Source organism: Panulirus ornatus, chromosome 51 (assembly GCF_036320965.1).
Source record: "Panulirus ornatus isolate Po-2019 chromosome 51, ASM3632096v1, whole genome shotgun sequence".
Lineage (NCBI taxonomy): Eukaryota > Metazoa > Arthropoda > Malacostraca > Decapoda > Palinuridae > Panulirus > Panulirus ornatus.
In genome coordinates, this window is record NC_092274.1 from 773,624 (window position 1) to 795,078 (window position 21,455).

Sequence of the window (21,455 nt, forward strand, 5' to 3'; positions counted from 1 at the left end):
ATAACTAGGAAAATATAGGATATTTTATTCATATTGTACACACACATACACAGGAGAATCAACATATCTAGTCAGTTTGGTCCCCACACTCGCTCCAATGGCGTACATTAACCATCCCTATCTTTAGGAATACCTACGATATATATATATATATATATATATATATATATATATATATATATATATATATATATATATATATATATATATATATATATATCCAAAAGGATAAATGGTCCTTGAGAATTTACCCGACATCGAGTAACCCTTACCACACATAGGTTTTCTTAACCCCCAAACACGATGTTACGACCCTTGGCCACAAATTACGAGTCCGCAGGTAATATCATTACTGGAATCTTTTAAATCCTGGTAAAGGTTAGACCATGAACACTGAAGATTCGTCCCGATGCTTTCAAGAGTTGCAATGTCGTGATCAAGGGGTCAGATGAAGTAGTATTTAGTGAAACATGTATTCATCCTAAGATATACATGTGTGCTATGCATGATGAAAAAAAAATCAAGAAATTTTTAGAATAAAATTTGGAAGCCACATGAATAATGGCTAGACTACAGAGACTCCGTGTGATTGATAAATAAGTAAAATTAAATCTAGATAAATTAAAACCTTAAAAGTCTATATAAATATGTGACAAATGATGTCATCAGCAGAATAGCTGGTTGAGAAAGTTTGTCATGCTATTCCCTGCCATGCATGTTGTTATTGGTGGATGATGTTTAAATAATGAATTTATTAAAAAAAATGGCTTGGCATTTACTTAATGCTGTAAATCAGGAATGTTGTGTAACTACCAATGTCACACAAATAATTTTGAAATCAGATACATACAGAGGAACAATTAAGAAGTTGCCGGCAATATTGTACTATATCAGTAAAAGATACAGATATCAATGAAGTATATTTTTCATATATTCAGGAAATAAAGAGAAATAACGTCATGTGCGTTTAAACATGCCTTCCATCAGTGATTTGGGAAAGTTTGGTTAAAAAAAAGTTATTACACCAGTGTTTTCATGTTACATGTACATAGGTGTACATCAAAACATGTAAGCAACTAATTATGTCAACAAACTGCCTACATAAACATGAGAGAACATCAACAACCATATGAACAACCACATGAACAACTGTGAACATCAACAGGGAATCAACAATTGTATGAACATTTGGGTACGTCAACAATCGTGATATAGTTATATTTTTAAAAAGTAACATAAACAACTGAGTACTGTTGTAAAAGAATTGGATACATCAAGTGCCATGTGGACAACTGAGTTTGTCATAAGAACAACGAAATACATCAGTCATCATTTACAAAAATAAAGGTGACAATCATACAATTCTTACGAAATAAAGTACGCTGGAATATATTTGCAACAGTATCGCGTGTATATCATTTCCTTGTTATATTCTATACTGTACATCCATAATCCTCTGATTCACTTAGAAAAAATGTTTTGACATTATTGCTTATTTACTTGAGCACGGCGGTACGACCTCCGTGTATTAAGGCCTGTTTTATGACTCGACCCTTAAGGGCCAGGTCTAAAATCAGGCTATCGTACCCGAAGGTCGAGGTCGTACCGTGTTGTGTTAAGGATCATACCGTTGTCCTTGGGCGTCGTACAGCAGTTACGTCATGCTCAAAGTGCTAAAAACGTTCCATAATCATCACAGACTGAAGTTCATCCTAAAGTTAGCACATGTCACTCTGTAGTTTCATAGTTCGATAGAGTTAACTACACGTCACACTATGGTCACCAGTAGTTACACTAGTCACAGGTCGCATTAATCGTTGTCTGCCAACACCCGTCATATCCCATTGGTCATACTGGAGTCATCATAGTTTACTTTAGTCATCACAAGCAACATATGATTATAAACTACGAGGGTCATCACAAGTCTCACTAATCACTGGTTTATGTAGGCACCACAAGTCACACTCGTCCTGACAGGCAACACTAATCATAGGTCACTAGTTATCTCAGTCTACATTATAGTCAACACAACTCCACTTGTCATCACAGGTCACACGTGTTATCATAGGTAATTGGTTATCACAGGTCACACTATTTATTACAGGTCATTAGTTATTATAGGTTTCTTTGTAGTCATCACAAACCATGAATGCCATGCCATACTCACCACATGTAAAACTTTAGCCATTCCAGGTCAGACAAGTTATCATAAGCCATGCTACTCATTACAGGTCACCATTTTTATGATGTTACATTGAAGTCATCACAGGTTCAACACCACACTATAGTCATCATAGGTTACACTATTCATTTCAAACCACACTAGTCATTACATGCTGCACTGTACTCATCATAGGTTTACACTAGTTATATGTCATTAGTCATCATAGATGAGACAAGTCATCAAAGATCACAATTATTATTTGTTGTCACAAACCACACTAGTCATCACAGGTCACCTGCTCTCATAAGTCACACTGTAGTCATCACAGGTTACACTAGTCATCACAAGTCACACTATAGCCACAAGTTCCAATAGTCATTAGATGCTTCACTGTACTTATCACATCAGTCAAGTCATATGGTCTAGTTATCACAAGTCTCAAGAAGTTGCAGTAGTCATAATAAGTCACAGTCTAGTCACTGCAGGCTGCAATCATCATCAGCAGTCACAGTTCAGTCATCATGGGTCATATTAGTCATTAGTGGTCATATTTCATTATAGGTCATAGTAGTCATCAAAGCAACACTAGTCATCTCATCACATGGATCATCACAGGTCACACTAGTTATCACTGACCACTGTAGTCATCATGTCACTTTTGCCTGTGATGACTATATAGTGCCTCACTACATAGGCCTTACATGTCAGTTTAGTCACCACAAGTTGCACTTAAGTCTTCATAGATCACGCTCTAGTCATAGGCCTGACTTTAGTCGCTGCAGGTCATAGTTATAACATGTCATTCATCATACCATTCTAGTCGTGTTACATTTGTCATCACTGAAGTCATCACAGATCACTCTAATCATCAGAGGTTACTATGTGGTCATGAATGGAACACTGCAGTCATAGCAGGTCACTTATCATCAAAGGTCACTCTAGTTATCATTAGTCACAGTAGTCATCACAGGTAACATAAGTCATTAAAAGCTGCACTGTAATCATCAAAGATCACAAATTTTCACAGGTCATACTAATCATCACAGATCACTGTAGTTATCAGAGTTCATAGTAATCATCACAGACGACTTTAGTCTTAACAGATCACACTAGTCATCAGAGAGTGTATTTCTGCTGTCAGGCTTAAGCATAGTCATCAACAGTCAAACTATAATGATCAGAGACCACACAGGTCTGTTATGATCATTTCAGGTCACGCTGGTGTCTCGTTTCATTATAATCATAGGTTACAATCATCACAGGAGAATGTCGGCATAGATCATGTTAGTCATTATGGGTCATTTTAGAGTCATCTTAGGTCATGTTGATCACCACGTCATTACAGTTGTCCTTAGGTATTTTACAGTCTCCACAAACCATGTTAATCATCACGTCTTGTTGCAGATATCACAGGCTATGCTAATTACCTTGTCATGTTACAGTTGTCATCCTAAGTCATGTAACAGTCATCACTGCATAATAATCTTCACATATTATGATACTGTTGTCACAGGTCTTGTTACTGTCGTTGTCCCCAAGTATGTAACTGTCACACTCCATATTAGTATTCACAAATTATGATACTATCATCACAGGTCATGGTACAGTCATCAAAGGTTAGACAGTTATTACAATTCTTGTCATCACAGGTCATGCTACAGTTGTTGTCCCGTCTCATTCCACCCATCATAAGTCATGTTACAGTCATCAAATGTTACACTTCAATAATCACATCAAAATACTCATTAAAGTTAACTTTATAGTCAAAACTGATTATTTCTTATCAAAATCTACAGTAGTCATTACAGGTCATGTTGCTATAAATGGTCTCACTAATGATATGATCACAGATCACTCTGTGATCATCCAGGTCACTTCAGTCACTTTACTCCCACTTTATGCAGTAATCATGCTATCACATAGCAGGAATCACTGGTCTTACAGGTTTCATTCACCATACACTCTGGTCATTACACTAGTCATCACAAGAACAATACAATCATCACATAGGTTACAGCTAACATTATACAACTGAATTCAAACAACAATAGATCACTAGGTCCTGACAAGGCTGATTGTGATAGTGGAAGACAACAGAAACTTATGGAATATTGTGGTAGGAGTAGAAAGGCATATAGATTTTTTGAAGAGGAAAATCTGTTAACGTAGTGTGTAGCTTGGGAGGTGCAAATAATGCCAGTCATGGGTTTGAAGGAAAATATTTATGGTCTTATAATGAACATGTCATACTGTTGACTATTATAGACAGGTTATGCCAGAAATTTGCTGTAATACAATCAATTAAGCTGTGAAACATCACCTTACTGTCATTTAAGATGAACAGTAGCTTTGCGAGGTTACTATACTTGTAATGAATGACTCTGTAGTCATCATGAGTCATGTCAGAGTTATCAAAAAAGAAAACTACAGTCATTAATCAACATTAGCCATTTTGTCATGAGTTCACACCATAGTTATAGGTCACCTTAGTCTCATCACGTTGTCAACACAGCTCAAGTCATATTAAGTCACCTGTAACTAGAACTCCTATCATGGTCATCTTTATTCACCAGTTACGAAACCTATTATTATATTCATCTAGTGACCAGTCACCAAACCTATCATTACAGGCATCTTTAATCACCATTTACCAAAGCTACCATCACAGTCATCTTAGGCACTAGTTACCAAAATTCCTATTAAAGTCATCTTTAGTTACCAAAGTTCCTATTAAAGTCATCTTGTCACCAAAGCTCCAATCAGAGTCACTTTTGGTCATGCAAGTTCCCAACAGTTATCTTCAGTCACCAATGACCAAAACTCCCACCACTCATCTTTAGTTACCAGTTTCCGATGATCACACGATATAAAGACGACTTTAGTCCCTAATTATCTAAGATCACACACACACACACACACACACACACTTACTTCTGCTCATCACAAGTCAGGGTACATCAGTCATCACAGTCTACTAGTCTTAAGTACATAATACAGTCACCACAGTCCACATATCAGACCAGCCTGTGACATACAATGTTGACTTTCCAAGATACACAGCAATGATTGTCTGCATTATCCAGGTCATATGATGCTAAATTCTAGGTCACAGTGGTGATTGTCCAGGTCATACAGAGGTGATTATCAAGGTCATAGTGGTTATTACCTAGGTCATACAGTGGCGACTCCTACTTACACAAGGATAATTGTGTGGGTCATACATCTGTGTTGTCCATGTCATATCTGTGATTATTCAGGTCGTGTGGTGTTATCTGTCCAAGTCATACCAGTGGGAATATCCAGATTATACAGTGGTAGTTGCCTAGGTTGTACAGTGATGATTGATCTGGTCATACAGTTGTGATTGTCCAAGCCATAGTGGTGACTGACCAAGTCAATCAGTAGTGATTGCCCAGTTGATACAGTGGTAATTGTCCAGGTTCATACATTAGTGATTGTTTAGGTCATACAGTGGTAATTGTTCAGTTCATGCAGTGGCAATAGTCAGGGTCTCACAGTGGTAATTACGTTATACAGTGGTGATTGAGTTATATAGTGGTGATGGTCCACGTCATACATTGATGATTATCTTGGTCATAGAGTGGTGATTGTATGTCATATGTTGGTGTTTGTCTGTCATACAATGGTGATTGTCTGATTCATACATTGGTGATTGTCTGGGTCATGCAGTGGTGATTTTTAGGTCATATAGTGGTAGTCATACAGGCCATACAGTGACAGCTATTCAGGTCATAAAATAATGATTATACAGGTCATACAAAGGTGATTTCCAGGTCCTACAGTGATGATCATCCAGTGGTGATTATCTGGGCATACAGTGGTAACTGTCCACGTTATACAGGAGGAATTGCCTTCACATACAGTGTTCAGTGTATAGATATACAGTGGTAAATACCTAGATCAAACACTGGAATTATATGGATATACAGATGTGATTAACTTAGCATAAAATGGTAACTATCTAGGTCATGGAGGTGATGTGTAGGCCGTACATGGGCATTGTCCATGTCATATGGAGATGATAATTGGAGTCATACAGTGGTGATAGTCCAAGTCACATAGAAGAAACTGTCCAGGCTATACAGTGGTGATTGTCCAGCTCATACAGTGGTAACTGTCCTGGTCATATGATGATGACCATCCTGGTCATATAATGGCTATTCTCCAGGTCATGAAGTGGTAATTGTCCAGGCCATACAGGATGATTGCCCAAGTGATACTGGTGATTCTTCAGGTTATCCAGTGGAGATCGAGTCGAATAGTTGTGATTATATTGGCCATACAGTGGTGATTGTCTTGATCATAGAGGTGATTGTATGGGTCATACAGTGGTGATTGTCAAGGCCATACAATGGTGACTTTCCAGTTCACAGAGGTGACTATGGGTCATCCTGTGGTGATTGTTCATGTCAAAGAGGTGATTGTCTAAGGTCATATGGCAGTGGTTGTCTATGTCCTACAGTGGTGACTGTTTAGATCAGTAGTGGTAATTGTTCAAATGATTCAGTGGTGATTGTTTAGGCTATATAAAGGTGACTTTCTAAGCCATAGTGGTGATTATCTGTCATGCAGTGGTAATTTTCCAGGTCAGGCAGCGATGTTTGCTCATGATCATGTAATGATAACTGTCTTGGTTTTATTATACTGAATATGAAGACATGTAATGGCTAGGTGTGATGACTGTCTCATGTTGTACAAAGAGGGTCGAACAGATGTTACATTTGAGATGTTTTATTTGTGACTCTTAAGGTCTTATAATGATGTCTGTCCAGGTCAAACAATGAGAAGTTTTGGCCATACAGTGGTGTCTCAAGGGTCCATAGTTGTGAGTTTCTAGATCAATAAAACAGTAATAATAATGATAATAATAATAATAATAATAATAATAATAATAATAATAATAATAATAATAATAATAATAATTAGTTATAATGATAATAGTAATGATAATTTTCCAGATCGTGATATGGTGACTACATTTTATAGTGGAAGATGTTATGGTCCCAATAGAAGTAGTGTCCCAGGTTGTATGACTGGTGACTTTCTAGGCCATAAAATGGTGAACTGTTCAGATCAGATGATGGTGACTGTCCAGATTATACAGTGGTATATTAAGGCTATTTAGGTCATTGATGGTAAAGGGCTTGGTCCATCCACACTGTCTAGTCATTCAAGGGTAATTGCCATCATATTTTTAGTAGTTATTGTACTGATCTTACATCATTTCATGATGATTGTACAGATCTTATGTTGGTGATTACCTACATCATATAATGATGATTATACAGATCTTACCATGGTGATTGTCTACATCATTCACTGGTGATGATACAAACCTTACAGTGGTAATTGCCTATATTGTATCATTTAGTGGTGTATAGCCAGGTCTTTAAATGGTAAATTTTTGTCATTAGGTGATGAGTCTAAAATAATCATAAGATGGTGACTCTTCAGCTCATGCAACTGTGATAGATAAGTCCACACATTGTTGAGATTGTTTAAAGACTGGTGTTAAGACTCTTCTGTTCATGTGGAACTGTTGTGTAGAACCTACAAATTGTTTATTGTTTACTGCCCAAGTTACATATATTACCACCTTGGTCATGCAGTGGTCAGTGTTCAGTTCATGTAAGAGTCACTGTGTAGGTCAGTCTGTGGTTATTGTCATTGTCAAAGTCTTATAGCAGTTACTGTCATTGTCAAAAATTGGTCATACAACAGTTATTTAGTAGTCATGGTGCAGGTCATACAGTAGGAACTATTCAGATATTTTAGTGATAACTAGCAAGTTCATATAATAGTCACTGTCCACCATGTTTAGTAGTGTTGACACCTTCTAAATGAAACATGGATGGCTGTCCAGGATATAGTACGGCAGTGTCTTTCCAGGTGGTATATTGGTTACAGTCTAGGTCTCAGGTAATGAGTGTCCAGGTCATCAGCTTGCTGATGCGGGAAATGGCGATCAAGTATGATAATGATAACAACAGTAAAAAGCCTTGGGGATAGGGGAGAAAGAATACTACCACATATTCCCTGCATGTTTTTGAAGGTGTCTACAAGGGATGGGAGCAAGGAGCTGGAAATCCTTCCTTCCTGTTTTACTTTTCCAAAAGAAGGAATAAAGAAGGGGGGCAAAAGAGGATTTTTACCACAAAGGCTCAGTTATATGTTCCGTACACCACTTCGCTGATGTGGAAAGTGGCAAATATGTATAAAAAAAATTATATATACAAATGACCCCGACTTACGATAGGGTTACATTCCAATAAACCCATCGTAAGTTGAAAATATCTGAAGTCGACAATACATTTAATACAGTTGTTTACACTGTGATCGCGTGGCTGACTGGAAGCTGTGTCTCGCTATCACTGCACAGCATCACGAGAGTATCGCACTGCATATTGTTAGCTCGGAAAAAGATCAAAATTCGAAGTACAGTTTCTGAATGCGTACCACTATCACACCATCGTAAAGTCGAAAAATCCTAAGTCGAACCATTGTGAGTCAGGATCATCTGTATATAGATAGATACACAGATAGATAGATAGAACCAGAATACCATAGCATGAATTGAGAACTCCAATGTACATTTTTTAATGCCATTGTAACTATCCACACTGAATATTTTCCTTCCCACAATTAAAGCCAGGTTGCACAAGCACAGTCTTCCCCACAATTCAGTCCCCAAAGACTTTATACAGTCAAGGGCTCCAGAATTAACTAATGCTTGCAATGCTCAGGCTATCATAGAAGTTTCATTTAGTTTCTTTCATAGCATCAATTGATGATATGATATGTGGATATAGAATGTAAGTTTATTTCATTGTTGTAAAATGATACTCATTTTCTGTAGTATTCTGAGAAGAGTGTATCGTTTATCATTTTGTATCCGATCCTCTCCATGAATGTTGAATGTGTAATAATGTTAAATGAAGCCCAAAATAAGTTTAAGAATGTGAAAAAAATTATTAATAGAATAAATTACATACATGATAACATAAATACAGTATTTATAACTTAAAATGTCAAACGAACAGTATTGATAACTACTATAGTTGTGATTTGTCCTATAGTGGATGTATGATAATAGAATGGATAATGAATACCAGTATGTACAAAAATCGGTTATAGTCAAGTCTTTGGCTACGTAGGACAGCAAGACAGACTTCAGTCTTTACTAATGTTCAAACTCATGTCAAGGTGTGAAGTCATACCATGGTCTTTTTCATACCATCTGGTCTTTTTTTTGTATTATTATTATCAGTAGTAGTATTATTATTTTAATTATTATTATAATTATCATTATTATTATTATTATTATTATTATTATTATTATTATTATCATCATTATTATTACTATTTTTATTGATATTATTAATATTATTATTATATTATTATCATTATTATTATTAATATTATTAAACTCTGACCAACAATGAATTATTTACTTGATTGTCACTGAAGACTCTTAAGTAAGAGTACTTCACAGCACACGCTACTATACACACTACCTTGTAAAGACAAGTCTTTGGTAAGTAGAAATTATAAAAGGAGTCTTCTGTCTGTCAGTTATTCACAGTTATATATTTGTTGATAACAGCTGTGCCTACACAAGATCACAGTCAACTCAAGTCATACCAGCAAAATTAATGTTAGTACTGTCATGAACTTTACAGTGACTTTTCCCACACATAAACACACGTGGAGCAGGGCACCTATAATCACAACAAATATAGACTCCTCTTTGCTGGTCAGTAGTCTTGACTACACATGCTAATCAGTACAGCACAGTACAATCATTTCACAAGGTGTAGTACATTATATCACTACTGCCAACAGTGTGTGATGGTCCAGATAATTCTGTTACAAAATCTGCGACATGTACACTGCTTAATGTGTTGACTTATAGTAAACTGTCTATAGTGCCATATCATATGGCAGTGTTACTAACAGTCATGGAAAAAAGCAAACACATTTTTCATCCCTATGGTAAGACCAGAAGACCCCCACCATCTCTGATTATGGTGCATTGATATACATTGAATACTAAGAATGAATTATTATAAATACATTATTACTTAGATAACAACACTAACCTCAATAACATGTTTTGGCTTATAGTATTTCTCACTGCATAAACTACGGTCTTCACTCATAAGTAGATATGAAGTTTCACATATTGCATTGGGTAGCAGGGGAGTAAGTCTACCCCAATAAATTGAACATCCCTGCTTTTTGCCAGCCCACAGAATTGGGTTGGGAATCTCTGTTCTAGAGAACTTCTTCCCACAAAAGGTGCATACCTGTTTACTCTTGATATAGCCCATTTAAATGGAGTTAATGGCTTTAATGAAACAAATGAATACAACTATCAGTGATACACCTTATCCTTTGTTGGGAAGTGTGCTTAGAGCAAGTCATTAACCTCTCCAGCTGTTGAGACACCTCAACTCATGAAAAGATACGATAATGATTTACTCTCACTTGGATTGCCACAATTTTTGCTTTTTAAAGAAAACTGTGTTTGATAATGTTGCCACAACTATACCTATTGGGTATGCAGCACTTACAATAAACATATTGTACATAGTCATCTGAAACCTAGAGTAAGGGCGTCATCCTACAGACATTCCTGCAGCATATATATGAGATACAACCTTTGTCCAGGAAAACCCACATACTTGCTAGACTATAACCAAGATAATTAACGTCTTCTTACAGAGCACAGATAAGGTATTAAAGTATCAACCATCCCTTTACCCTTTATCCAGGATATAGTCTTCACAGAATGAACCCCTTTGTACCGTAGTACATAAAGATGAGAAAGTCCATCTTACTCAGGACTCCTTATAAACATGTACTTGAGCAGATTATTCGACTATTACCATGAGGCGCTAGAGGTTGTTAACAGATATGATCTGATTAATCCATCCAATGAAGGAAGAGACTTTAACGTAGACCCCTGGAACATCTTTTCGACCACAGCCGAAGCCCCATGAAACTAGGCCACTCAGTTCAAAGTACCCATCCACATTACATACCAGAGGGCCACCTCCATCACCCTGCAGGGAATCATAGCAACAAATGAAAAACTGTATCAGCGAAAAACTTAATGATAACATAAATGACTGAGAAGACTGTATAATATTATTGTAACAAAAGAAAGTTCTGGATGAGTCTCATGGTCTTGAACAGGAAGAACAGCACTAAATACAGACAAATACATTTGAGATTTTAAGAGCCTCACCTGACAGGCATCATGTCCACTCTCTCCTCCAGCACAGAAGGAGGAGGCTGGCAAGATGAAGATCTTCTCTGTGACAGCATTGATCTTCCTCACACACTCATTGTCTGATACCACTGGTACCTCTGCTTCTCGCACACGTAGTGGGATAGGTCCAGCTGGAGGATAAGAAACAGTTTAAAGGAGTAAGCATGGACAATGATTTTAGTTGGACCTGGTTATAGGTATTTATCATGAAAATATTTTGCTAGAAATTAGGAATAATAACGGAAAATACTTCATTACATTACCAAAAAGAATTAAGTTAATGATGAAGGTGGTTAGATTAGCCTGGTCACAGTGTAACCTGATGTAATAAAGGAAGTGGTTGAGAAGTAAAACTCAGAACACATCTGGATAAATATACAATTATTTAGTTCATCTTCATATTTACAGGTTAATTCTTACCCTTAGGATCATCTACAGGGTAGAAAGTATACCTCAGAAAATTGAGCTTTCCTCCACTTTGCCAGGAAGCAAGTTTAGGACTAAGGACCTCAGTCCTGCAAGAATCTCAGTCTTGCAAGAACATTAGTCAAGCAAAATTGATTCCTAGAAAAATTGCATGAAAGAAAAACCTGATGAAATAACAAACCTTGAAAGATGAGAAATCAAGGAGTTATGACAGAGAAACCTGATGAAACAACGTAGCTTTGAAGGATGAGAAATGAAAGACCTTCAATCAGTAAGAAATTTTTTGTCCACTTTAGCACATGATATTACGATATGTTTTGAGTCAGTCATGCACACCAAGTGTTTGGGAACAGAGTGTAGGAAAAAATATATATGAGGATTACTCATGCAAAATTTTAGCCATATACAACCAGCACCCACAGCATATTTAAAAGAAAAAAGCAATCCCACCTTTATTTGGATCAGGGAGATAAAAGTAGCAAACAAACCAATAAGATAAATGAAAATCAATGTGATATATTAGAATATAAACACAGCATTACTCTAGGAGATATATTTTAGTGAAAATGCATACAAGTAAAGAAAACAGATGGTGCTGAAAGTGGATGCATCAGTCAACAGCCTGCTGTACTTACTCTCGCCCATATAACCATAGCCAGTGACAATACATCGATTGCCAGCCACCTGACTTACGCCCCGGGCAGGCAAGCATACCAGACACACGCCCTCCTTCAGATCAGCATGGCCGTGCAGCTTCAGGAGTGCAATGTCATTGTCAAGAGTCTGAGAGTTATGGTTGTGGTGGATGTAGGTGGTGGCAACACGTAATGTCTGGGCACCCGGGGATCCAAACTTGGTGGTCAAGTCATGATCGCCAACCCGCACATAGATGGCATCACCAGAGCGGACAATACTGAGAAAAAGGAGACACTCAGAAGGTAAAATATATTTACCTGATTGGTAATTTGACTGATAGTGTTCTCAGCATCAAGAATTCAACAGGAAACTTTTTAGTATAATACTGGTAACTTGGGAGAGGGTGGATGTTATGGCCAGACTAAGAGTATGAAGTAAAAGCCAATCCTTGGTCCCTTTTCCCCCTTGCTTTTTCTACTTCTGACACATATACTCTCTTTGTCTTTCTTTGCTCATCTTTCTCATGCATCCAAACCATTTCTGCACACCTTAGCTCTTTTAATCAGACCACCCTTACTACCACACCTTTCTGTTATGCTGTCATTCCTTACACTGTCAACTCTTCTCACACCTCATATCCTCAGGTATTATATTTCTAATATGTCCACCCTTTTCGTTTCTTTTGCACTGAGGGGGTCAAGACTCACCTTCTAACAATACCCAATTATACTTTACCTTCAAATATATCTATCTTAGCCATAACAGACATAGCCCTTTCCTCCCACATGCTTCTTAATGCAAGCGGGACCTTAGCCCCCTCTTCCACCCTGTGGCTCACCAGCTTCCATGGTTCAGTTCTACTGCCATGCCCACTTCTAAGTACCTAAAGCACTCCACTTCTTCCAAGTCCTCCCAATTCAAACTTACACTGAAACCATTCTCTATCATTTCACCTTTACTTAGAATATGGTTAGATTATGTGGTACTTATTGAACCTATGGTTAGATTATCTGCTTACTGAAGTTAAGAGAATACAGTACTCTGCAGTCAATTTGGGTGGTTAGTAAATGAACATCCTGTTATGAATCTATGTCTAGTGATTTCAGTGAGGTTTTGCAATTTGGAATGAAGTTGGTCGACTATGTGAAGTCAGGATAACTTTGTTACATTAATGGTCAACTTATTGGCATGATATAGAATGACTAAACTTTTTGGATTACCAACATGTTTGGATGTAGAGTGTGAAAAGCAATATGACAACAGAAATCAATAAGTCTATATGATAGCTTTAAATTTCAAACGGGAAATTTGGAAAATCAACATGAGCTTTAAAACTGGGTAAGATGAAGCTAAGTATAAGATTATCAAAGGAGTAAAGAAAATTTTAGTGCATCTGTCACTCACTTGGTGACACAGTGAGCAGCAGTAAGGACCCACTGGGTGCCAATGAGTGCTCCACCACATAAGTATTGGTTGAGGGAGTTGATAAGTGCCACCTGCCAGCACCACTCCCCTGGCACTGAGTCTTCCCCGCCCACAACACGCCCATGCCTCTGGCTCCCTTTCACGCCACACACATATTTATTTCTGACGGGTGCTGGGGTTGTGGTTTGGACCAATGCTGGTGGCACTGCAAGGAAATTTAAAGTCCTTCAAACTGCCCTATTTTCATTTCATGCTTGTCATCAATCCTAGCTGTGCTTTGTTTATCTTTATTTATGAAAACAAATCTATCTTATACAGTATTTCTGTCAGTGGATCCATTTAATACATCAAGCTGTGTTACTGACTTACATACTAATCTCTGTCTCCATCTCTTTTTCATTCTGTATTTATATGATTACTGTTGTGTTATGAGGGGAGAGTTTCACACTCATGTTACCCTATCTCTTTACCTTGCATATATGTATCATGTCTTTACACCTGTGTATACATACAAACTCACACTCACACACATGTCAGCTTAAGGTAGGTACCCATTTATTGACCAGCCCCAAGGGGAGGATGAACACCAGAGTTGGTTTTAGGCTGACTGCAATGTCCAGGATTTGAACCCATGGGGGTCGGACCCTGCATTGGCCTGTGCTGACTCCTGGTTAGTAATGATAACCACTTCACTACTCTGTACTATATGAATCTATGTATATATGTACAGTATTGATAATGAGGAATTACTGTCATTATTAAGAAACAGATCAGTAAAAAAAATAAGTTTGTGGGATTTTAGGCCAACATTTTTCACATAAAATGGTAAGAGGAAGACCACATGACATGATATAGAGTAAGGGAGTACTGTAAGGAAAGAAATGGTGGAAGAATGTGTGAAATGCTGTATGCAAGGGAGGCCTGTAAGGACAGGGATAAGTGGAGACACTTTTGCTGTGGCCATCTTCTTGATGGGAGTGCCCAAAGGGAATGGGCATCAGAGATATAGATAGATAGATAGAAGTACTAATCAAACAGTTAAGCAGGGTACTTTATCATTTAAGAAAGAAACTGGTTGCATAACAATTCTTTCATGTGCAAAATCCAGAAAATTCACTGATTAGCATGTTCTTGAAATAATGTGTATAGGAGAAAAGTTTATCTATCAATTTATCTATATCAATGAACTCCCTCAAGGGTTGCCATGGCAAAAGAGTCTCTATAACAGGTGAATGTCAGTGCTGCTTCTCGGCTTTAGCATTTCATCCTCAATAGGTCATCGGCAGAGGGCTGCTCTAATGCATAGGAAAATAAGCCTTTTAAAAGGAAGAAGAGCCTTCTTTTGCTCGTCATTTCTTATTTGTCATTTTTGATGGTTTCATGCATTCAGTAGTCCTTGATTCACTCAACATTTACGATATTGTAAAAACAAAAGTTCGTCCACTTATATTCCTCACTCTTCCATAATATGCCTGGGATATCATACTCAAGAGAGCCACTTCTTATATTTTGATATCTTGCTTCCAACAGTAGCATATAGAAAACAACTACCTCATTAGTGCATTAATAAAATCCCTAGCAACAGATCCAAGGCAGATACCTTTCATTCCTTACTGTCTCTAATACAAGACTATGTATGTGGTGGTGTATGGTGGCAGTGATTTATGGTATTTCAAATGGTGCTATTTGGTTTCATTGGTGGGTGATGTATTTAGTATACACAGATAGGTAAAGGGCATATTTACATCTACATCATTAAAAAGATACTCTAAGCACTAAATTTTAAGACTGAAAATGAAGGATGCACAGCATCTAAGAAATAAATGCTAGAATTCATTTAGCATAGGACTTCTGCATAGAAAGCTAATCAAAACTAATCTTAATGTTTTTCTTTTTTTTGCAAAAAGTTTCAATCCAACACACTTTTGGATAATGTGAAGTAATGTTGCACACCTGATTTCTCAGCTAACAGAAAATCTGTGCGACCTCAGGACAGTTTCCTGAAAATTTAAAATCCATCAAGAGATCTGAAAGCAAAGTTTACAAAGCAAGTGAAAATATAAAATTCTCATGTTGAGAGAGAAAAATATAGTAGCAAAAATCCTTTATACCACTTTCCACTATTTTTGATGGCATTTTCCTCAGAAATAAGGGCTGTAGGGTCTTTATATGACAGAATGGCTGGTCCTGCTCACATACAGCAACCAGTATTTTATCAATTATGCCTGGCTGATAGAGTGAACCATAAACTTTTGGATTAAGAATACAACCAGTATTTTATCAAATATGCCTGGCTGATAGAGTGAACCATAAACTTTTGGATTAAGAATACAGAGCATTTACATTGCATTTGTGATACGTATACTTTAACAACTGATTCCACTTTGGAGAGTGATGGCGATTTTTGGTCAGTACAGACATGCAGTACCAGCCAGTATGATTTCATTAAAAGAAAATATGAATTTTTTTGGAAGAACTGACCAGAAAAGAAAGAAATATATATTGATGTCCTGTGACTGCATTGTTTCGATAGTCTGCTGTAAAATAGCATACTTAAGATATAGGCAAAGATTGATGATGTTATGAATGAGCTTATATACCATATATACCTTGAGTAACATTCTGTTGTGGTTGATATGGCTGTTGATATGGTTGCTCAGGCTGATATGGTGGATATGGAGGCTGTTCGTAAGATGTCTTCTCATAAGCAGCCTCTTTGTGTGGAGGCTGCTCGTATGGTGGTTGCTCATATGAAGGCTGCTCATACTGAGGCTGTTCATAAGGTGGTTGCTCATATGGTGGTTGTTCATATGATGGCTGCTCATATGTAGGCTGCTCATATGATGGTTGCTCATATGGCTGTTCATAAGGAGGCTGCTCATATGCTGGTTGCTCATATGGAGGCTGCTCATAAGTAGGTTGTTCGTATGGATGATAATTAGAAGGATCGTATGGAGGCTGTTCATAGGGAGGTTGTTCATACCCAGTGTGCCCATAGCCAGGAGCATAGGAACCATCATATGGATTGTGCAAAACAGTGTCATTTCTGGCAATGTTTTGGATCTCTTCAAATCGCAAGACATCCCTCAGGGCAGACTTTGGAGAACAGCATTCTGTCTTGAGTTTACTACACTTAAACAAATCTGTCATCTCAGCATTACCTGTAAAGGAAGATCATAGTTTGCATGTGAATATAGAGTAATAATTTTGGAAATATTGTTTGTACTAGCACTGGATCATTACTTGACAAAGTTGAGTTGAAAGTGGTCTGACTTATAAACTATCCCAGGCTAACTTGACTCGCTTGCCCAAGACTGCAACGTTGGTTTTTCCCTCTTCTATAAGTATTACTCTGGTTTTAACTCCTGAGAGCTGGCTGCATGTGTGCACCTACCATGCACTACTTGGCAAGCAGCTGCATCACATGATTACTGTGTGGCCAATGGCAACTCAAGGGTGGTCTGTTTTGATAAATGCTTCTTTCCCTACACATTAGAGCTTTGGAACTCTACCTTCTCATGTCTTTCACAATAACAATGGCCTGGCACATTTTAAAACAGGTTTCTCACTTCCTCCAAAATTCTTCCATATTCTTTCTTTCAAACTATTCACCATTTCCCGTGTTAGCGAGGTAGCGTTAAGAACAGAGGACTGGGCCTTTGAGGGAATATCCTCTCCTGGCCCCCTTCTCCGTTCCTTCTTTTGGAAAATTAAAAAAAAATGAGAGGGGAGGATTTCCAGCCCCCCGCTCCCTCCCCTTTTAGTCACCTTCTACGACACGCAGGGAATACGTGAGAAGTATTCTTTCTCCCCTATCCCCAGGGATTCTTATATATATATATATATATATATATATATATATATATATATATATATTTTCCCTCCACCTCCGACACATATATCCTCTTGGTCAATCTTTCCTCACTCATTCTCTCCATGTGCCCAAACCATTTCAAAACACCCTCTTCTGCTCTCTCAACCACGCTCTTTTTATTTCCACACATCTCTCTTACCCTTACGTTACTTACTCGATCAAACCACCTCACACCACACATTGTCCTCAAACATCTCATTTCCAGCACATCCATCCTCCTGCGCACAACTCTATCCATAGCCCACGCCTCGCAACCATACAACATTGTTGGAACCACTATTCCTTCAAACATACCCATTTTTGCTTTCCGAGATAATGTTCTCGACTTCCACACATTTTTCAAGGCTCCCAAAATTTTCGCCCCCTCCCCCACCCTATGATCCACTTCCGCTTCCATGGTTCCATCCGCTGACAGATCCACTCCCAGATATCTAAAACACTTCACTTCCTCCAGTTTTTCTCCATTCAAACTCACCTCCCAATTGACTTGACCCTCAACCCTACTGTACCTAATAACCTTGCTCTTATTCACATTTACTCTTAACTTTCTTCTTCCACACACTTTACCAAACTCAGTCACCAGCTTCTGCAGTTTCTCACATGAATCAGCCACCAGCGCTGTATCATCAGCGAACAACAACTGACTCACTTCCCAAGCTCTCTCATCCCCAACAGACTTCATACTTGCCCCTCTTTCCAGGACTCTTGCATTTACCTCCCTAACAACCCCATCCATAAACAAATTAAACAACCATGGAGACATCACACACCCCTGCCGCAAACCTACATTCACTGAGAACCAATCACTTTCCTCTCTTCCTACACGTACACATGCCTTACATCCTCGATAAAAACTTTTCACTGCTTCTAACAACTTGCCTCCCACACCATATATTCTTAATACCTTCCACAGAGCATCTCTATCAACTCTATCATATGCCTTCTCCAGATCCATAAATGCTACATACAAATCCATTTGCTTTTCTATATATATATATATATATATATATATATATATATATATAAAAGTATGCTATCAAAACTCAATGTTCCTTACCAAAGCAGGTGAAGGAGAGGAATGGTTGTATGCAAGTGCCAGGGCACTCAGGCCGTAGGTCAGGTGCTTCAGTTGTAGGGAGTGGTGTGGTTGTAGTGGTGGTAGTGCTTGTGGTGGAAGTAGTGGTGGTCGAAGTCATAGTGGTTGTTGGTGGAGGTGGTGGTGGAGGAGGAGGAGTAGCTGGTGGTCTGTTTGGCCTTTCTACTGTCCTTGGTGGTGGAGATGGTCGGGTGAAGAGTGAAGCCAACGTCTGGAAGGCAGGTGGAATTGGCCTTTCCTGGGGAGGTGATGGAGGAGGCTCTCTTGGTGGTGGTAGTGGTGTTTCATTCTCGGCTCTGTTGTTACAGCACACAGTTCCTTTCTCACAGCTAGAAACCTCGAGCAGCACAGAGGGTTGATTGCAGAATGATGACACAAGAGAAGGAAGGCAGGTACCAGGGCAGGGAGGCAGTGATGGTGAGCTAGTTGTGGAGGTAGTGGAGGTACTACTTGTTGTAGTAATGGGTTTGGTGTCAGGATAATTATCATTGGGATTTGGTCTCGGTCTTCGCCGTTTGGTAACACAGCACCTGCCACCTCTAGGACATGCACCAGTGCGATCAATTTCATCACAAAGGAAGGCAAAGAACCCAGCAACACAGGTACCCTTGCAATGCAACTCTGGTGGGATGTTCAAGAGTGGGTTTGGTCTGGGTTCTGGCCGGCGAGTATACACAGTTGTCCACTGGGTGGTAGTGGTTGCAGTGGTAGTGGTGGGTCTGTCTGTGCTGCTACTATCCTCTGAATCAGGTCTCTGCCAAATTGAAGTACCTTATTAGTACACTACCATTGCATCTGAATGGTGAATTTCATTTCAGAGTTACAACATAATGGTAATTTTCTTTAACAGAAGATGGAAAATACTGAACTATTCTGCTTGCAATAGCACCTCAAAAATTTGAACCTTTTTCTTAAAATTTGAGTGATATCCACATTATTTTATCCTTGTTGGGTAATGAGAGATAATATATTCTCAGGCTACATTAGTTTTACTGGAAAACTGGTGGGAAGACAAGAGGTTATAAATACAATTGAGATATATAGTGTCATAAAGGTTGATAACTGAACAGTACTTCAGAGCAAGGAAGTGTTCCAGATAATTTCTATGCAGTAATTTTTTAGGGATACAAAGTGGACTTTTCAAAAATTCACATAAAGAATTTGGATAATTGATAAACCTCAAGCTCTTGGAGCTGATGCATGACTTGAGTAATTTTTTTTGTTTTTAGCAAATCTAGAGATTATATATCTCGAATACTACACTTACTTGTAATGAAATTGATTATGGTAAACATTTTCACTGAATATGTAAGAGTGCATCTTTCTATTCAGAATTTGAATCTAAATTTGTTGAATCATAATATTTAATTTCATGAATTGCACTTGCATCATTTGTTTTTCAGTTTCTGGTGGTTTATATTACCGATTCAAAATATGCAATTATATCTTGTTAAATTTGTCTAAACTTGTGTCTTTGTAATATTGTTTGACTTGTGTAGAAATGGATCATGAATGGCTGAACTGTAAATTCATCCCATTCTACTTTACACTAACTTCAACTCATAATACAGTAATGAACTCCATACTTTTGTTGAGTGTATGAAGTACAACCAACACACAAATTGATAAAAGGAAACTTTATTTTTTTTTTTTTCTAAGGCCTCAGACAAAAGTCCACATCAAGGCTGGCCTTTATTGAAATATAGAGGGAATTATGAAAGAAAAAGAAGAGACGAGAAAGTATTTACAAATTTTGAAGGAAGTGAAAAACTTGTTTTAGAATTGGAAAACAGAGTAAGATGAAATATTAAGAGGACAAAAGACCTGCATGTGACAGATAAAGCTATAGAGAATATGATAAGGAGTCCACAGTTGAAGGGAAATAACTCTCCAAAGGCAAAGATTTATACTGTTATCTTAGTTGGGATCTGAAACCCTTCAGAACCCCTATATACCTTACGTTTAGATGATCAATAAAAGTATTAGAAGTGATATCGAGTTAGTTCTGTGAAGGTTTATAACAAGTCATATGACTCTGCTGTTACAGTATGGTGATATAACTAACCTCTGTCTTTTCCTGTGACTTCTTGGGGTTGAGGAGGACGAACTCCTTGGGTGGCTCATCAACATCAGCAAAGAGGTCTGCTGAGACACAGCAGCGGAGTCCTGATCTACACAGCTGGTTCACATCTAGTGCTGCCTCACAGTACTCACTGATACGATTTGCCACACACACACCAGGACACACACGCAGGCCTGAGAACCACAGAAATGTGATGTAGGGACAAAAAATGATGTGGAACTTTGAGATAATTAATAAAAAGATGTATTGATGATGAATTGTATGAAGATAAAGGGAAACGAATAACGAAGGATAGGGAGATGACAGATGGTAGAAAGATGGAGAAATGACAAGTAGTACAGTATGTATCCACATTACTTTGAAGATATTATGTTGACAAGGTTTACATTATAATAAGTATCATTGATAAAAGAAGAGCTAAGAGACTTGTTGATAATACTTGCCAGATACAGAATA

General features: G+C 37.9%; 1 protein-coding gene across 1 annotated transcript in view; it reads right to left on the reverse strand.

The window, feature by feature from the left end:
• Positions 1-27: 27 nt before the first annotated feature.
• The window catches only part of mas (trypsin-like serine protease domain-containing protein masquerade), a 51,285-nt gene continuing 29,857 nt past the window's right edge, over positions 28-21,455 (reverse strand). The window contains exons 6-12 of the mRNA XM_071691680.1: positions 20,982-21,172; positions 18,878-19,670; positions 16,556-17,107; positions 13,926-14,151; positions 12,521-12,798; positions 11,436-11,590; positions 28-11,250 (exon numbers count right to left, since the gene is read on the reverse strand). Coding sequence (XP_071547781.1) covers positions 11,083-11,250; positions 11,436-11,590; positions 12,521-12,798; positions 13,926-14,151; positions 16,556-17,107; positions 18,878-19,670; positions 20,982-21,172 — 2,363 coding nt within the window. The 3' untranslated portion in view covers positions 28-11,082. The remainder of the gene's footprint in view (positions 11,251-11,435; positions 11,591-12,520; positions 12,799-13,925; positions 14,152-16,555; positions 17,108-18,877; positions 19,671-20,981; positions 21,173-21,455) is intronic.